An 18,998-nucleotide genomic window follows, 5' to 3' on the forward strand; every position below is an offset into this window, starting at 1 on the left:
ATTCCATACTTTTCAAAAGCTGTTTCTGCAGATAATGCTATCTTATTTCATTGTAAGCTCTGCCCTTTCCCAGAGAATAAAATTTTATCTTTAAGTTCCTAAGCTTAAACAAGTGTGAAGAACCATTTCACATATTTCCATGATCAATATACTGTTTATGAAATATTCTGATGTTTAGGTCAAGTGAGAAATATAATAAAAAGATGATATAACAGTGCCATTCTTTAGTGGTAAATTAATGATCAAGAACATTATTATGTGGGTTTGAATCCTGGTTTTACTACTTAGCTGTATTTCCTCATTTAAATTACTTAATGTTTTTGTAAACTTCAGTTTCCTTATCTATAAAACGGGGCTATGACTATCTAGAATGATTATGAGAAATTTTAAAAATCCATCAATTGTTCAGTCCTAGGACCTGTCCAGTTTGAAAGCACTAAGTAAACGACAGCTGTGTTAAGCAACCAAGATGTCTGTGTGGCTACTCAGACTTTAAAACCAATTACAGTGAGAATGGCTTTAGGGATGAGGACTGACCGAGGACAAGCGAAAATCCCAAACGGTACTGCTTGAGTTCGGCAAAACTGCCTTTTGTAACTAGGAGAGGATATTTACTTATAATTGAGTTATGTATCTTTAGTTGCAAATCTTCCTGTAGTTATATTTAGTCAGAATGCTTATTAGGCAATGGCATTGTTTTTAAATGTAAAGGACGCAGTCCCTCCCATTAGTTGTACTTAGAAATTAACCAAACATCTTCTCTTTACCTGCCACACATTAGTCTTTAGCATTTTTCATCTCTATTTTAGACAAGTTAAACTTTATTTCTTTCCAGACCCAGAGGGATATCATCACCACTTCATGTGTACGGATAAGGTTAGCAAGCATAGCATAATTTGAAAATCAAATTGATGGTTTCTAAAATCCAGGGTGGAGAGTTAGAGTCTATAATTATTTTAGGCTTATACATTCATGGCCTTCTGTTTATATAAGTGAATATATGTCTTTGTTTTTTTCTGTACTTATGTAACTTAAAGTGATGCGGAGGTCATAATTGAAAATAAAATTTAAGTATACACTTCCTAGTAAAATGGACCGTATCATTTACCAGGTTTATTTGTTTAAAAAAGAAATTAATATATTTTTAATAGATATTAGATACTTGCAAAATAATCCTAATTATTTAGCATCTTCTATCCAAGCTAATTACAACACTTTTATACCAAGCCTACTTTATAGCTGAGGAAAGTAAGGTGCTAAGCAGAGTTTTTATATATTCTAGGCCTAAAAAGGTTTTTTATTTGTTTGGTTTTTTTAAACACAGTAGTATAACATCAGTGAGAAGGAGGATTTGGTGGGGAGAGTGGGTCCTAGAGAACCTAAAACTTCTTGCGGCGTATTATCCCTAGTTTGAAGATATGACCTGAAACTATAATATCTTTATATTGAGCTTTATCATTTATTTATCATTTTCATAATATTTAAATGATTTATGTTTTAGGGATTCACCCAGGGTTTGGATCTGCCACATAGTTGGCACCAGTAGCCTCATTGTTCCAAGAGACCCAGGTGCTAACCGAGAGCAGCAGAATGTTTCAGAGGCAAGGAAATCAGGGACAGTGGCCTTGAGCTGACCCCGCTCCATGTGTGTACTCTCAAGTTTGTACTCTCACGGTTAGATCCAGATCTGAAACCTCTGTGTCTACATTGGCTTCCCTGATTTTTAAAAATTATTTATTACATATTATTTAATATTCTGTATATTCAGTTCAGAAATATAGACTTAGTGTGTCCCATATATTATTTTGTTTTATTTTATTTATAGAACATAGTGGTGAACTTACTGAAGAATAATAGAAGAATAATAAAATTCTTACCCTTTAAGAAACTTACTTTTTAAAGAAGCAAGGACAAATCCACAAGCCATGGAACAGTTTTAATCGATAAGTGAAGTGAAATACAGTGTTACGTGTATGTACATTCCAAGGTGATGCTAAAGGATTATAGTGACTTTCACAACTACATCAGTTTTTCTTTGAAATTGGCATTATTCTTCTCTATTTGTCAAAAATTTTTAAATTGTGAAAAAATCTTCCTTCTTTTTTCTAAATAATTTTTATAGTTCCTAACTTCCTTAGCACCATCTTAAGTCTTGAACTACCTGTGTAAGGTATATTTTTAATATTTCTGTACCTTTCTAAGGATCCTTCATCCTTGAGACAACTGCCCATTTATCTTCTCTATTTGGAGAATAGGTATGTTGACTTTTATTCTTAAGAGAGAAAGTTGAGGATATTTTGCTTCTTAAGAACACGAAAAGAATAATTTACCAGCTTGTAAGTAGGCATTTGATTTCTGAGAATTTCTGTTGGCAAAGGGACAAAAGATTTCAAAGCTCTATTGTAAAAATCGTACCATTTGGTTCTTAGTACCTAAGGATACATTTCGTACTTTGATGACGTGCCCAGCTAAGAAGACGCATGTCTTAAAGTTCCTTCATTGCTGCCGCTTGAGAAGCCCAGTCGAGATTAGTTTGGTTGAAGTAAAGAAATGGCCCTAATATGAAAAATGGTAAACATATATACTTAGATCTGTACTTTAATGTTTATAAAGAATTACATAGTGAATCTCATATTTTTTTTGCCCCAAATTTAATTTTTGACATGAAAGCTAAAAAGTTTGTTAACTAAGCCATTTTTGACACACATTTAATAAAAATATCAAAACAGTTCTTTGCAATGCAAAGTAATGATTTCTTTGTAAAGATTTGCATTTATAATCTGGTTAGATAAATATGACTTGGGTTTTCACTTTTGGGCTGAGATCAAGCATGAGAAGGTAATGTCTTAGAAAATACAGGCCTTAACAACTAACATAGATGTTTTAAAATGCAATGCTGTTCTCATTAACGATAGCTGGTCTCGGTACAAATACAACTGGGACTGTCTATAGCAGAGGTCAGCAGACTTTTTCCTAAAAAGCCAGGGAGTAGATATTTAAGCTTTGCTGGCCAAGAGGCAAAATGGAGGAGGCTCTTATGTAGGTACTTATATAACCATTTAAAATGTAACTGTTTACAAATGTAAAAACTGTTCTTTGCCTACCGGCAGTTACAAAAACAGGCAACTGGCCAGGTTTGTCCAAAGAGCCATAGTTTGCTGATTCCTGTTCTATAGCAAGTTACTCTTAGAGAAGCACAACAGTAGTCTGTGGTAAAATGCCTCTACTGGTAGATATCCAGAGTTTAAAACAATGAAATCAGTGTCTAAATCACCACATATTTGATCCCCTTTAACTTTATCTAGGGCAAGAGCATAGAACTTTAAATGGAAACTAAATTGAAGAAAGAAATAATTGATCGTTTAAACACATACTTTCCAATGATGGTATTAAAAACAATAAATAAAAGTAGTGTGTGTATCCCTTAGTGATTTTGTATACTGGATTTAGAAATGTAAACATGTGCCCTTGGAATGAAAGGAACATGGTATGGTTTTCTATTTATACGGTCTTCACATAAACTGTTTCCACAGTGCCAAATCAATCTTACGGTAAATCGTATGATGGCCTGGCTGGTAGCTCTTTCTTTTGCCAAACCCAAGAGGTTTTTTGCTCTGTGAGAAGCATCTAAGTGAGCTTCCTGAAGAAGTTCTCACATAGTCTTGAAAGTTTTTAGTTATGGACTCACTCAAGAGGCTCTAAAGATTTTTTCCATAAATATGAAAGATATTACCTGTTAACCACTTTTTTAAAAAGTTTTTTTATGTGCATAGAAATGTGGTTCCATTTACCTAGTCTGGACCCTGGAACATAGCCTTGATGTGTGAAGTCAGAATTCTTCGTGTGTTCTAAATTTGCCATCATCTCTTTAGTCATCATCACAATCACGTATTTCTAATGATTCGAGTGTATTCTTTGTTCAAGAAAATTGCAGAGAGAGAAAAAAAAAAGTAACCGTAGAGAAAGAAATGAACTCCTAGAGAGTTAAAAGCTCTGTTACTGTTTGCTTGCTTGCTCTGCAGTGTATGGTTAGGACAAGTGAGTCAGCTCAGGGCTTAATGATTTTTTCTGAAAAGAGCAGCACAGCCCTGGGGAGCATAATGTAGGTGTTTGCAGGGGATGGCCTTGGTGCTGTGAGTCAGTGCAGCGCCCTACACTCTGTAACTGCTTCGGTTCTCTTCTATTTCAAGATAAAAGGGATTAAGTGCAAAGTCTTCCTTCTGCTCTGTCTTCAGTGAGTGTTTCTGTTTCTTTAATTTCCTCATACATTTAGTTGAATGACATACTCTCACATAAGACCTTAAATCACAAAGGGAAACAAAAGTTTTCTTAGATTTAGGTGATTAATAATTAAAGTGGTGACCTTAATGCTTTAAATATTTGGTTCTTTGAAGTCTTTGTGAGTGACTTTAGTTATTGTGTTCCCTTCACTAGATTTAATATCAGAGGAACAACAATAGGTGATAGAATAATGAGGTAATTCAGTATGTTCCTTCATTATTTTATTTTTTCTTTATGATGTATTTGCCAGGTCCTCTTCTTCCACAGCTAACCACCTTTCCTATTAACAGTTAATCCTTCTTTAAACTTACTGAACTCTAAGTGCTAAGCATTGTAAAGCAGGTTGCTTTTCACAAACTATATTTAGCTGCATGCACTGCATGGGAATAGAATGAAAAGAAATTTTCTGTGTGCAGATGTAACTGATGTTCACTTCCAAGTGTGTCATATGATAAAGTAACTATACTCTAAGATGATGTACTTTAAAGTATTGGTTACTCATTTTGAATATTTTGTTGAAGAATGCAACTTTTTTTTAAACTGGATTGAGCTACCAATTAGCAATAGCAACTTTTTGTTATTATTCAAATGTACTCCTTTTCCTCGAGATCAAGAAGTTAAAATGGACTTGAGTCTAATTCTGTGCATAGGTTTAAAATCCTGTTTTTTTTAAAGAAAGCTGTTTTCTTATAAATAGCTTAATACTTAATGCCACATGTCAAGATGATCTCTAACTCTCAGACATTTCTGTAATTTGAAGACTAACAGTGGGGTACGTTTTTAAATACAACTTCAAATTGAACTTCAATCCCATTGTTCATCTACCCCAAACCTGGTTTATTGACAAAATCAATCTTGTCCCTAATTCCAGTGACACATGTCTGTTATTTACCATTCATTAGTTTCTAAAACAAAGGGGATTATAAAACATAAAATGGAATTTGTTTCAGAGCTCTTTGACTTTCTGCTTTATACCTTTTATCCCAAGTACTCAAAGCCAGTTTCTGCTTTTATAACTATGAACTAATAAACGTAAAGCAGAAAATGTGACGCTTCCCTTCTCTCAGCGCTAATGAGATCAGACTCCTTCTTTACCTCACTTCTTTCTTTCCTACATGGAGATCGTCTGGGGCAATTTCTCAGCAAAGGTAGTTGTTTCCTGACACATGTAGTCTGCCTCCCCTTTTAGCAATTGGTGATGCTCAAGGAATGTAGAGCTCTGCTTAAGATAAAATTAAAAAAATAAAATTAGAAACACAAAGTTATTGCACATTATTATCTGTACTGCTCACATAGCAGGGGACAGTTGGGGACTGTCCTGTAGTGTTCTGTGACTGTGTTTTACTGTAATCAGCTGAGATTCTGAATGATCAGTGCCATATTTAATCTTTTCTTTTAATAATAAATAAAATGGCGGTCGTCCCTACTCTTCACTCAACTGCTATTACCTCATTGCCTCTCACCTGGTCTCCTATTCAAACGGTCCTCCAACTGCTTCCAACTGTGTCCTCATCACAGCCGCTTCCAGGGGCTCTCCAGTGCTTGTGAGAGACAAAAACTCCAGCTCCTTTGCCTGGTATGTAGGGCATTCTCTGTTGTGGCTGCTGCCAGAAATTGCTGGACCTCTCGACAGCAGACCTATTTGGAGTGTCTCTGAATACACTTAATGCCTCTGTTGCTCTACTCACTCGGTGCCCTCTACCTGAAATGCCCTCCTGTCACCATCACCATCCTGTTGGCCACCTCAACTCAACATTCATCTTAAGCTGCTTCTTTTTAAAACTTTCCCTGGCCCATACATTCCATAGTCCCAAGTAGGACTGCACATTTCTTCTATGTGCCCTTCCGTCTATCTGTTAACGCTGCCTGTAACACTTCACTGGTATGCGTATGTATATGTGGCCCTATAGAAGATGTAAGCACCTCTAAGGCCAGCCTAATAGTACATACATGTAGGGGTGCCTGGGTGGCTCAGTTGTTAAGCGTCTGCCTTCGGCTCAGGGCGTGATCCCAGGGTCCTAGGATCAAGCCCCGCATGAGGCTTCTCCGCTGGGAGCCTGCTTCTTCCTCTCCCACTCCCCCTGCCCATGTTCTCTCTCTCGCTGGCTGTCTCTCTCTGTCAAATGAATAAATAAAATCTTAAAAAAAAAATAGTACATACATGCATATGCAAATAAGAGTTGGCAAAGAAGACATCTTTTTATCTAAAACTCTAGCTAACTAAGTTTTTATCCATATCTCCTTAGATGATCTGGCTTACTGTTTTCTTCCTTTGATTTCCTAAACTTGAAATAAATGAAAAGCTATGAATTATGGTCCCTTGAATAAGGGCTTGAACTGTGTAGATCCACTTATATGCAGATTTTTTTATAAGTACAATACTATAAATTTACAGTACTGTAAATTTTCTCTTATGATTTTCTTTTTTTTAAATCTTTTTTAAAAAGATTTTATTTATTTGAGAGAGAGCACAAGCGTAAGAAGGAGCAGGGGGAGAGGCAGACTCCCTGCTGAGCGGGGAGCCCAATGTGGGGCTCAATCCCAGGACCCTAAGATCATGACCTGAGCTGAAGGCAGACGCTTAACTGACTGAGCCACCTAGACACCCCCCCTTATGATTTTCTTAATAACATTTTCTTTTCTCTAGCTTACTTTATTGTAAGTAGATAATATATAATACATACAACTTACAAAATGTGTGTTACTTGCCTATTTATGCTATCCGTAAGCCTTCTGGTCAATGGTAGGTTATTAGTAAGTTTTTAGGGAGTTAAAAGCTTAATGTAGATTTTCAACTGCACGGGAATGTAGGGGGGGTGGTCCATGTCCCTAATTCCCACATTGTTCAGACATCACCTGTATTGTTTCAGAGGTCCCACAACCTTCCCACATATTTGATGACTCCCTAAAAAGACTCGCAGATTCACTTGTAATTATGACAAAGGAAAAGACGCATCAGACAGAGTCTGGAAGAATCTAAGTATATATAAGCTTCCAACATTCTCCCTCCCAGCATGGGCCGTATAACGTACTCCTTCCTTCAGCAATAAAATACAGTAACGCTTGTGTAGTGGTTCTGTCCAGAGAAGCCTGCTTAAGATTCAAAATCCAGCATCATTATTGGAGGCTGGTTATGTAGACACCGTCCACACCCAACCACAACTACCTAAATTCCAGACCCAGAAGGAAACTAGGTGTTCACATTATTTATTACAGACGATCTGGGCAAGCAGGTACATTAGGATTCAGTGTTCCAGGCAGGCAGTACATTGTAGGGAACGTTCCACAAGTCGAGTTCCCAGATGCCAGCGAAGGGCCAGCCTTGGAAGCTGACCTTCTAAAGATAGCAGCATCCAGGCCCCCTGTCTCTTCACTTTACTAATACATTTTGAGGGAAAAATACATTCCCACCCCTACACACACGGAACCCGTGTCCATGTCTTTTTTTTTTTTTTTCCTGCCCCCAGAGTTGTCAAGGATTTATTTACCACAAAGTGTGCACATGAGCTATCTGTTCACTTCCCATGCTGTGTAGCCTGGGATCGATTTGGTGACTCTGAGGGCCAGCTGGGCCTCTCTTTCCACGATGGCTTTGTGGTTCTTGGAGGAAACTTTTTGAACAATCTCAGAACAGTAAGATCTCTTGCAGGACAGGAATGCTTCCAGCAGGAACTTCCAGAAGCTGCTGGGCAGCGCATGCTGTTTTCTTGTTGCCCTAAGTGATCTGATACTTCACAATGGTGTCACAAAATTTGGGAAATACTTCATTATGTATAAACCTCTTTTTGAGATTCACAAAACTAGCATGATGAAGCATCTCAGAAACCTTGCAACCAAAAAACTCTTCAGCTTTGCTTAATCCCTTACTTTCCCCATTTCACAAACCCATCTTGTGGAACACCTACAAAAATCTCACAATTTGGAAAGTGCTCTTGCAATTTACATTCTCAGTTCTGAGTATCAAGTTCATTAGCTACCTAGACTAGAAGACTCTTTCACACCTGCACAGTAAAGGATTTCTTCCTATAGGTTAACTTAAAATTCACCTGCTATAATTCTACTCATGTCCTTATGTTCTGTCCTTAGTACAGTATCCTTTTATATTAACCTCCTTTGGCTAACTGAATTACTCCTTAAGTCATTTAATTCCCTGTTAAATAAATCAGTCATCTCCCAGTCTTTGATTAAGCCCTTTTTTCTACCCTAAAATTTCTTTGTTCCCCCACAAGGCATTTTAATAACACCAATAATATCAATTAATTTGTACCACTCCAGCTGTATATAATGGTGGTGGTGGTGGTGGTGGTGGTGGTGGTTTTGGTTTGCTTTGGTTTTAAGTAGGCTTCATGCCCAGTGTGGAGCCCAGTGTGGGGCTTGAACTCACGATCTTGAGATCAACACCTGAGCTGAGATTAAGAGTCGGACACTTAACCGACTGAGCTACCCAGACGCCCCTGTAATGGTGTTTTATAAAAGGATTTACCATATTGAAAACAACAGGCAAAGTAATTCATATTTCATATTTTTAGTGCTGTTTAATTTCTCCTTATGTTTTAGTCTGGCCCTCTAACTTCTAAATGTGCCAATTTATTTATTTTTTTTAAAATAGAGCTTATAGACTTTCTGATTTTTATAACTTCCTAATTTGATCTTGGAATTATCTTAAATTTTGCTGACCATTTAGAAACAGAATTTTCTAGAATATGCCGTATTAAAAATAAAATACAAAGACTTTCAGGGAAGAGGAAGGGATCAAAATATAAAGTCGGGAATCTAAGTTTTTATTTTCTCAGGTCAATTATATGTTAGATTCGTTCTAGGTTTTTTTTCTATTAAATTCTGTCTCCCAAATAAATAGCTGATACCTTGAGATGTTTTTGTTTTTCCTTTGACATTTCTTGATGAATCAGTTTCATATTTATTATTTTATCCGTTCAATAAACCTATATGAACCAAACACTGTGGTAGAAGCTGGTGATACAAGGATAATGACAACACAGCCTTCATTAGCTCTTGGTTCATTGGGATACACAGACACATACAAATAATTTTAAGTTAGTAATTACAGCGATAAGAGTTTTTCACAGGCACTGGCATCATCAAGGGCTCTTCACCTAATCTAAGGAGGGGGAGAATTCTATTTTTGTAATTCTTGGTTTGTGACACACTATCATTGTTGATTCATGTTTGGTTCCTTTTCTTTATTCACTTACTTAATAATAAGTAAATATCCATAAACCCACCACCCAACCCAAAACTGAAAGACTACCGGTAACTTAGATCTGTGTATACTCCTCTCCATTCTGTCCCCCCACCCACCTTACCGGGGCAGCCACTCTTCTGAATGTTACATTTATCATGCCTTGCTTTAAACAAAAAATTATCACAAATATAAATGCCAAAATAATATATCATTTAATTTGTTTTACCCGCTTTTAAACTTGATAAAAAAAGGATATCGTCTGGATATGGGATTAGGACTTGCTATTTCCTTCTCAGTCAACATTATGTTAAGATTCATCCATGTTGTCACATGTAGCTGGTGCTCAATTTTCTGCTCTATAGTAATCCGTTATATGACTGTTCCATAATTTATCCCTTTTTCTGTTAACGAGCATTTAAGTTTTCAGTTTTTGCTATTGTTAACAGCGCTGGTTTGAACATTCTGAAACATGTCTCCTTGGGCTTTTCTGGGGTGCATAGCATACCTAGGAATGGAATGTTTAATTTTACAAGATAATCTCAAATTGTTTTCCAAAGTGGGAGTGTAAATTAATACAATCATGAAGTAATCACATTGATCCACAACTTGGTTTTGTCACTTTTTTTTATTTTGCAAATTGATTTGGTGTACAGTGGTATCTCATGGTTTTGATTTTCATTTCTCTATTTACAAAATGAGATTATGCAACTCTCGCTTGTTTTTTGGCTATATCTGGTTTTCTCCTGGGTTGTTTTAATTGAGTTGTTTTTCTTTTCCATGTTAATTTTTTTATTATTTATTAAGGAATTCTTAGTAAATTTTTTATATTAACTTGTATCATTTGTAACTGTGCAAATATTTTGTCTGGTTTGTGATTTTTTTTTAAGCTGTCTTTTGAGGAACGATTCTTAATTTTAATGTCGTTGAATTTTATCATTCTTTAATGCAGATCACTTTTTTTTTTTTTAAGATTTTGTTTATTTATTTGACAGAGAGACAGGCAGTGAGAGAGGGAACACAAGCAGGGGGAGTGGGAGAGGAAGAAGCAGGCTCCCAGAGGAGGAGCCTGATGCCGGGCTCGATCGCAGAACGCCAGGATCACGCCCTGAGCCGAAGGCAGATGCTTAACCACTGAGCCACCCAGGCATCCCAGATCACTTCCTTTTATTTAAGAAATCCTTACTTACCCTGGAATTCCAAAAACTGAAAATTTTCTTTTGAAGTTGTCTTTTGACAATTTAAGATATTAATCCATCTGGAATTTATTTTTATTTATGATGTATATGTGTGCCCATGTAGATAGCCCTGTTTTCCTAGTTCATTTATTAAATGTTGAATTTCCCCAGGGCACTGCTATGCTACCCATCATATTACGGAGTTCCATATAAACACAGGTCTGTTTCTGGGCTCTCTGTTTTGTTCTATTGGGCAGTTGTTTGCCTCTCCATCAATATCATACTCTTATAATTACTCTATCTTTATAATCTTAATATCTTCTAAGTCTCTTCAAGTCTCTTCTCTTTATTTTTCTTTAGAAGGGACTTAGCTATTCTTTGTCCTTTAGTCTGTTTTATGATCAACATTTTAAGTTCCACACACGAGTCATCAGATTATGATTATAGTTGTAATAAACCTGTAAATAAATTTGGAGAATCAACTATCCTCAACAATATTAAGTTATCTCTACATTTATTTAGATCTTTTAAAAAATGTCTTTCAGTAATATGTTATAATTTCCTACAAATAAGAATATCTTTATTTGTAGACACTTTCATCTTCATTGCTGTTGTAAATGCATTTGTTTTAAACTTACGCTCTCCTAATAGTTTGTTGCTGGTGTTTAGAAATTCAGTTGACTAGGGGTGCCTGGGTGGCTCAGTCATTAAGCGTCTGCCTTTGGCTTAGGGCGTGATCACAGGGCCTGGGATTGAGCCCCACATCAGGCTCCTCCGCTACGAGCCTGCTTCTTCCTCTCCCACTCCCCCTGCTTGTGTTCCCTCTCGTGCTGGCTGTCTCTCTCTGTCAAATAAATAAATAAAATCTTAAAAAAAAGAAAGAAAGAAAGAAATTCAGTTGGCTTGTGTAATGATCTTATATCCACCCAAATATTTTTCTGTTATATCTATTAATTGGCAGGTAATTTCCTTTTAGTTTTTTGGGTTTTTTTATATAGACAGTCACATCATTGCGAACAGGAGTTTTCTTTCCTCCTGTTCATTCTTACTGTTTTCTGTGTTTTGGTTAATGAGGATAGTAAAAAATCACACCTTGTTCCTGATTTTGAAAAGAATGTCTGCATGAGTTTATTTAGGTTTGTGTTTTAGGGTTTTTGTAGATTCCCTCTATCAGGTTAGGGGGTTGGTTCCCTGTTGCGCTAGTTTACTAACAGTTTTATCATGAATGAATATTGATTAAATCGAGTACATTTTCCTCATCTATTGAGTTATCATGTATTTTTTCTCCTTTAACCTGCTAATACAGTAGATAACACTTGGAAATGTCCTAATATTAAACAGTTTTTTGGGATGCCTGGGTGGCTCAGTCAGTTAAACGTCTGCCTTCAGCTCAGGTCATGATCCCAGAGTCCTAGGATCAAGTCCCGCATCAGGCTCCTTGTTCGGTGAGAAATCTGCTTCTCCCTCTGCCTGCTGCTCCCTCTGCTTGTGCTCTGTCTCTCTCCCTCTGTCTCAAATAAATAAAATCTTAAAAAAACAAAACAAAAAACCCCACCAGTCTTTCAGGTGTGTCTTATGACCCAGAATGTAGTCTATTTCAGTGAATGTTCAACTTGAGAAGAGTGTGTATTCTGCTATTGTTGGTTGAAGTCGTCAATCGATGTCCATTATGTCCAGTTGATCAATGGTGTGGTTGAGTTCAGCTGTGTCCTTACTGTCTGCCTCCTGAATCTGCCCCTTTCTGAGGCAAGGGTGTTGAAGTCTCCAGCTATAATAGTGGATTCATCTATTTCTCCTTTCATTTCTGTCATCTAGTTCTCCTTTCATTTGCCCCACATGTTTTGACCCTCTCTGGTTAGGCACATATGCCTTAACGATTGTTCAGGGGGAATTGACTCCTTTGACATTGTGTAAAGCTCTTCTTTATCTCTGATACCTTTGCTTACTTTGAAGTCTGCTGCGTCAAAAAAAAGTACAGTTATTCTTGCTTTCTTTTGTTCAGTGTTAGCGTGGTATGTTTTTCTCTGTACATTCACTTTTAATCTTATGAGTCTTTAAATGGATTTCTTATAGACAACAGATAGTTGAGTCATATTTTTTGATCCACCCTGATAATCTGTCTTTTAATTGATGTATTTATTTTTTTTATTTTTTGTTTTTTTTTAAGATTTTATGTATTTATGTGACAGACAGCGAGAGAGAGAGAACACAGCAGGGGAGTGGGAGGGGAAGAAGCAGGCTCCCAGCGGAGGACCCCGATGTGGGACTTGATCCCGGAACGCCGAGATCACGCCCTGAGCTGAAGGCGGAAGCTTAACGACTGTGCTACCCAGGCGCCCCTTAATTGATGTATTTAGAATACTGGCATTCGAAGCAATTATTGATATAATTGGATTAATGTCTACCATATTTTTTACTGTTCTGTTTGTTCTTTGTTCCTATTTTTATCTTTTCCTTTTTCTCTGCCTTTTATGGTTTGAATTCAGCATTTTATATGATTCCATTTTCTCTCCTTTCTTAGCATATCAGCTATACTTCTTTTTTAAACTTTTTTTAGTGGTTACCCCAGAGTTTACAATGTACTTTTACAACTAATCCAGTCTACTCTCAAATAATACTGTACCACTTCACAGGGAGTGTGTCTATCCTGATAACAACATCCTACTTCCTTCTTCCTGTCCCTTGTATCATTGCTGTCGTTCATTTCACTTTAACATAAACAGATAGACACTTAAGATACATACATAAACATACATCATGAAATACATTATTGCTATTACTATTTTGAACAACTTCTATCTGTTAGATAAACTAAGATTAAGAAAAATGAAAGTTTTTCTTTTATCTTCACTTACTCCTTCTTTGATGTTCTTCCTTTGTTTATGTAGATCCTTGTGTCTAATTCACATTTTTTTTCTTCTCTACAAAGAACATCTTTAACATTTTTTGCTAGACAGGTCTATTAGCAACAAATTCCTTTACTTTTTGTTTGAGAAAGTATTTCTCGTTCACTGAAGAAGGATAATTTTTCAGGGTACAGAATTCTGGGTTGGTGATTTTTTTTCCCCCTCTCAGTGTTTTAAATATTTCACTTCATCCTCTTCTTGCTTCATATTTCTGAGGAGAAATTGGATGTGAGTCTTATCTTTGTTCCTCTCTAGGTAAGATGTTTATTTTCCTCTGGCTTCTTTCAGGATTTTTAAAAAATCTTTGATTTTCTATATTTTTAAAATGATATGCCTAGGTTGTAGGATTTTCGTATTGGTTTGGCTTGGTTTGGTTTTTTTGGCATTTATCCTGCTTGGTGTCCTCTAGGCTTCCTGGATTTATGATTTGATGTCTGACATTAATTTAGGGAATTCTTAGTCATTAGTATTTCAGATTTTTATTTTATTTCCTCTCCTCTCCTCTCCTCTCCTCTCCTCTCCTCTCCTTTCCTTTCCTTTCCTCTCCTTTCCTTTTCTTTCTTCTCCTCTGGGATTTTAATTATGCTTATCTTACATCTATTGTAGTTATCCCACAGTCCTTGGATATTCTGGTTTTGGGGCTTTTTTTTCAGTCTTTGTTTTCTTTGCTTTTTGGTTTTCAAGGATTCTATTAATATATCTTTTAGGTCAAGGACTTTTTTTCAGCCATGTCCAGTCTATTAATAAGCCTGTCAAAGGCATTCTTCATTTCTGCTACAGTGTTGGGTTTTTTTTTTTTTAAGATTTTATTTATTTATTTGACAGAGATAGAGACAGCCAGCGAGAGAGGGAACACAAGCAGGGGGAGTGGGAGAGGAAGAAGCAGGCTCATGGTGGAAGAGCCTGACGTGGGGCTCGATCCCACAACACCGGGATCACGCCCTGAGCCGAAGGCAGACGCTCAACCGCTGTGCCACCCAGGCGCCCCTGGTTTTTTTTTTTTTTTTATTTTGTTGTTTGTTTTTTATCTCTGGCAGTTCTTTTTGCTTCTTTCTTAGGATTTCCAGCGCTCGGCTTACATTGCCCATCTATTCTCACATGTTGTGTACTTTATTTATTAGCGCCCTTAATTAATCATAGTTACATTAATCATAGTTGTTTTAAATTCCTGGTCTGTTAATTCCAACTTTCTCTGTTTCTTCAAATTGTGTTTTTTTTCTTTTGGTGTGCATTGTAGTTCTTTACTAGCTATAGATGATGTACCATGTAAAAGGAAATGCTGTAACTGAACTGGTAATGTGAGGTGTGAGGGAGGGGAAGCATTCTACAGTCTTGAGATTAAGTCTCAGTCTTTTAGTGAGCCTACATCTCTGGCCTTTAGAAGTGTTCCTCGGGTTTGGTTTGGTTTTGTTTTTTCTTTTCCTTTAGGTGGGATAGGATGGCCAGAGTGGGCTATAGTTGGCTATTTCCCTCTTCTAGGTTTGTTAGGCTTTGATTATTTATTATAATACTGGGGTTATTATTAACCCCAGCAGGTTAGGCTCTAGTTAACTAGTTTCCCCTAAGAGCAGACCTTACTAAGAAGAGTAGAGTGCTCTGGCATTTTTCAAAATGGTTCCTTTTCCCCCTCTCCCTGCCAGAAACCCAAGAGGATTTTTCTCCAATATTTTGTGTGGCAATCTGGTCTGTCTCCTTGAGGTAAATCTGAAAATATTGTGGGAAAGGCTCCTATGACTGGGTTCCTCCACTGGAGTTTTTAATTCTCAAAGCTGTCCGCATTGAGCCTCCAGCAGTTCCTCGGTCACAGTTCAGGTATTCTTACCGCCAAGTCTCTGTTCTGCTAAGCTGTGACTCCCTGTTTACCTCTTTGTCTCTCCAATTTTAGGGAAGCAGTTTGCCCTGTGTCCTCCCCTCTCTTATGGATCCAGGAAGAGTTGTTGATTTTTCAGTCTGTTCAGCTTTTTGCTTGTCAGTTTGAAGTGAGGACTTTCAAGCTCCTCCTGTGTAGAACTGGGTTAGACAATCTTTGTATTCCTGGGATAAACCTAAATTGATCATGATGTATTATCTTTTTGATACATTGTTGGATTTGATTTGTTGATATTTTGTGAAGGAGTTTTGTGTCTGTATCTGGAGTGGATTTTCTTTCTTTCATTTTCATGATCCTATTTTTGGTAAAAAGTTACACTAACATCAGAGAATGAGTAGAAAAAAATATTTCCTATTTCCAGAGTTTGTATAAGATTGGGATGATCTTTTCTTTAGAAGTTTAGTAGATCTTACCTATAAAACCATCTGGACCTTGTGTTTTCTTTTGGAGATGGTTTTTAAGTATTATTTTACTTCTTTAATAGCTATAGGACTGTTTGTACTATCTCTTTCTTTAGTCAGTGTTAGAAAGTTTTTAAAAAATGTGTCTGTTCATCCAAGTTTGCAAATGTATTATACTGTTTTTATTGTCTATTTAATTTCTACTGTCTTGAGTTATAACCACCTTCTTATTCATAACATTATTTATTTGAACTCCCTTAATTTTTTCTTCATCATCATGGTAGAACTCTATATTGTTACTCTTTTTGTTTTTTTATTTCTGCTTTCCCTCTCTTTATTATTTCCTTTTTTCTGTTTTCTTTGAAATTACCTTTTGGTTTATTATTTTTTTTTCCTAACTTCTTAAATTGTATACATTTAGCTTTTTTTTCAGTAACATCTAACTTGTGGTTAGAGGATGTGGTTGGTGTTAGATGCATTCTTTGAAATTTGTAGAAACTGACTTTGTGGCCTTGTACATGTCAAATTTGTAAATGTTTCGTGGGCCCTTAAGAAGAATATTACTCTAATTTTTAATGTGGAATTTTATATGTGGCCAGTAGATCAAGACGGTTAATTGTGTTGTTAAAATTATTTATATTTTTGATGTTTGTGTGTTTGTTTTGTCAGCTTGACATATAAAATAGGGAGAGAAGCATGTTGAAGTCTTTACTACAGTGGTGGATTTATCTAATTCTTCTTGCAGTTATGTCATTTTCTTTTTAAATGCATTTTGAGGCTATTTTTATTGAGTGCATATATGTTAAATTGTTAAATCTTCTTGGTAAATTGAACTTATTATATATGTAGTAATCCTCTCTATTCTTAATGCTGCTTTTTATCTTTGTCTGTTTTGTCTGATGTTAATATAACCAAGCCACCTTTCATTTGATTAGTATTTGCATAATATCCTTTGGCTTGAAACTTTTCCTTGTCCTCATGCTTTCTGTGTATCTTAGACAGTTTCCTTTTTTTCAGTTGGTGAATTTAGTCTATTTAAATTTACTATCATTATGGCTATATTTAAACTTGTTTCCAACTTCTAATTATCCTCTTTTACCATTTTTTTTTACTTTCTTGCTTTTTTTAGGATTGATTTAAGTTTTTTATCTTTTTTTTTTTTAGTTTTTCTTTTCTATTTTTCCCCCATTGCATTGGAATTTATACTTACTATGATTTTGTTTACTTCTGAAATTTTACACTTATGTAACTTTATAATGTCTTTTATGACTTCTGTGACTTTTAAATTGGGTGCCAAACTAGCAAAAATCTCATAAAAGAATGAATAATATTCTCCAAAACAACTTTGCATTTGATAGGCTTTTTATAAATATTTGTTTGCTGATTGGCATTCTTCATACATATGTATCATTTTCATTTTCATTCGATCAAATTTGCAAAGTAATAAAGTACAAATTATTTGCAATGACCTATATTTTTTCAGTGTTTCCTGTGAAATACCCTCCAGGAAAGTTATTTCAGTATACTCATTTTAAGCTTATCCTGTTAACTGAGTTGGACGTTACCTGATTGTGTATATAGGTATAGTATCTACCATTATTTTTATTTTTTATTTATTTATTTATTTAAAGATTTTATTTATTTATTTGACAGAGACAGACAGCGAGAGAGGGAACACAAGCAGGGAGAGTGGGAGAAGCAGGCTCCCAGAGGAGAAGCCTGATGTGGGGCTCAATCCCAGAATGCCAGGATCACGCCCTGAGCCAAAGGCAGATGCCCAACGACTGAGCCCCCCAGGCGCCCCTATTTTTATTTTCTAATTTGAAATTTCTGCACTTGAAGCTTTTTTTTCTCTTAGATAATTTTCCTACAGTGGGATAATGGTAGGTGCCCTAATCTTGGATCAAAACTGTATAATACAAATCACATAACTTAAGATCTAGATTTTATTTATTTATTTATTTTCCTCTGAATTTTTATTTAAATTCTAGTTAGTTATATAGTGTAATATTGGTTTCAGGAATAGAATTCAGTGATCCATCACTTACATCTAACATCCAGTGCTTATCATAAGGAGTGTCCTTATTTAGTCCATCCACCCATTAGTCCATCCACCACCCCTTCATCAAGCCTGTTTGTTCTCTATCATTAAGAGTCTCTTATGGTGTGTTCCCCCCCGCCCTTTTCCCCTTCCCATATGTTCATTTGTTTTGTTTCTTAAATTCCACAAGTGAAATCATATGGTATTTGTCTTTCTCTTGACTGATTTCACTTAGTATGATACACTCTAGCTCCGTCCACGTCATTGCAAATAGCAAGATTTCATTCTTTTTGATGTCTGAATAGTAGAGATCTAGATTTTAAAATTAGAATGGTTAAGCCAAATAAACATTAAGCAGTAAATTAGACCATATTCTACAGCTAACTTTTAAACAAAATGAACATTTTTGACCTGGTACTGTCCTCACTAGTTCTTAATTATCATCTCATTAAGCATTCATCTTTAATTTTGTCCACACATCTTGTTTTAAATAATTTGAGCTTCTATCTAAATTCTTAATTTGTTATATAATTTCTTTTCCCATTATAGCTCCTGAGGCCTTTGGTTTGTCAGCAAGCTCATTTCTGTTTCCTCTGCTACCTGATGCTCTGCTTTCTTAACAAAAGAGTTTTTTTCTTTATTGGTTTTTTTGCTAATCACGTATTTGTATCTGATTCAGAGTGTCTTCTCTTCTATTTCAGAAAAAAGAGAGATCCAACTATGTTTCTTTGGAGAGCATTTAAACTCTTAATCCTTCTCATTATCACCTCTGAATCAGAAAGAGAAAATCAGAGTAAACTAAACATTTCACGTTTTTACATGGAAGTTTCTAACTATCTAATTTAAAAATTTATGTGTAGACCCCTATTTCGGATATACAAAGCATAGGATAAAGTTTTTAAAACACTTTTAAATAAACCTGTACAACTTACATTATACTATTTTATGAAAAAGAAAATACCTTTTTATTATAAAAGTAGGAGTACAAAATTGTTATATAATTGTTTAAAAAAGTGTTACTGATGATTAGTGTCTGGTTTTCTACACCTTTTGTATGCATACATAGAATTTTCCCCCTAAGGATTATTTTTTTTTTTTTTTTTTTTTTTTTTTTTTTTTTT

The 18,998-nt window shown here is 35.6% G+C and overlaps 1 protein-coding gene across 1 annotated transcript in view; it reads left to right on the forward strand.

The window, feature by feature from the left end:
* The window catches only part of DCAF6 (DDB1 and CUL4 associated factor 6), a 135,362-nt gene that overhangs the window by 103,698 nt on the left and 12,666 nt on the right, over positions 1 to 18,998 (forward strand). Inside the window, 1 exon segment of the mRNA XM_034666687.1 lies at positions 4,435 to 4,476. Within this exon segment, the coding sequence (XP_034522578.1) occupies positions 4,435 to 4,476 (42 nt within the window).

This window comes from Ailuropoda melanoleuca, chromosome 8 (genome assembly GCF_002007445.2).
Source record: "Ailuropoda melanoleuca isolate Jingjing chromosome 8, ASM200744v2, whole genome shotgun sequence".
In the NCBI taxonomy this organism is placed as follows: domain Eukaryota; kingdom Metazoa; phylum Chordata; class Mammalia; order Carnivora; family Ursidae; genus Ailuropoda; species Ailuropoda melanoleuca.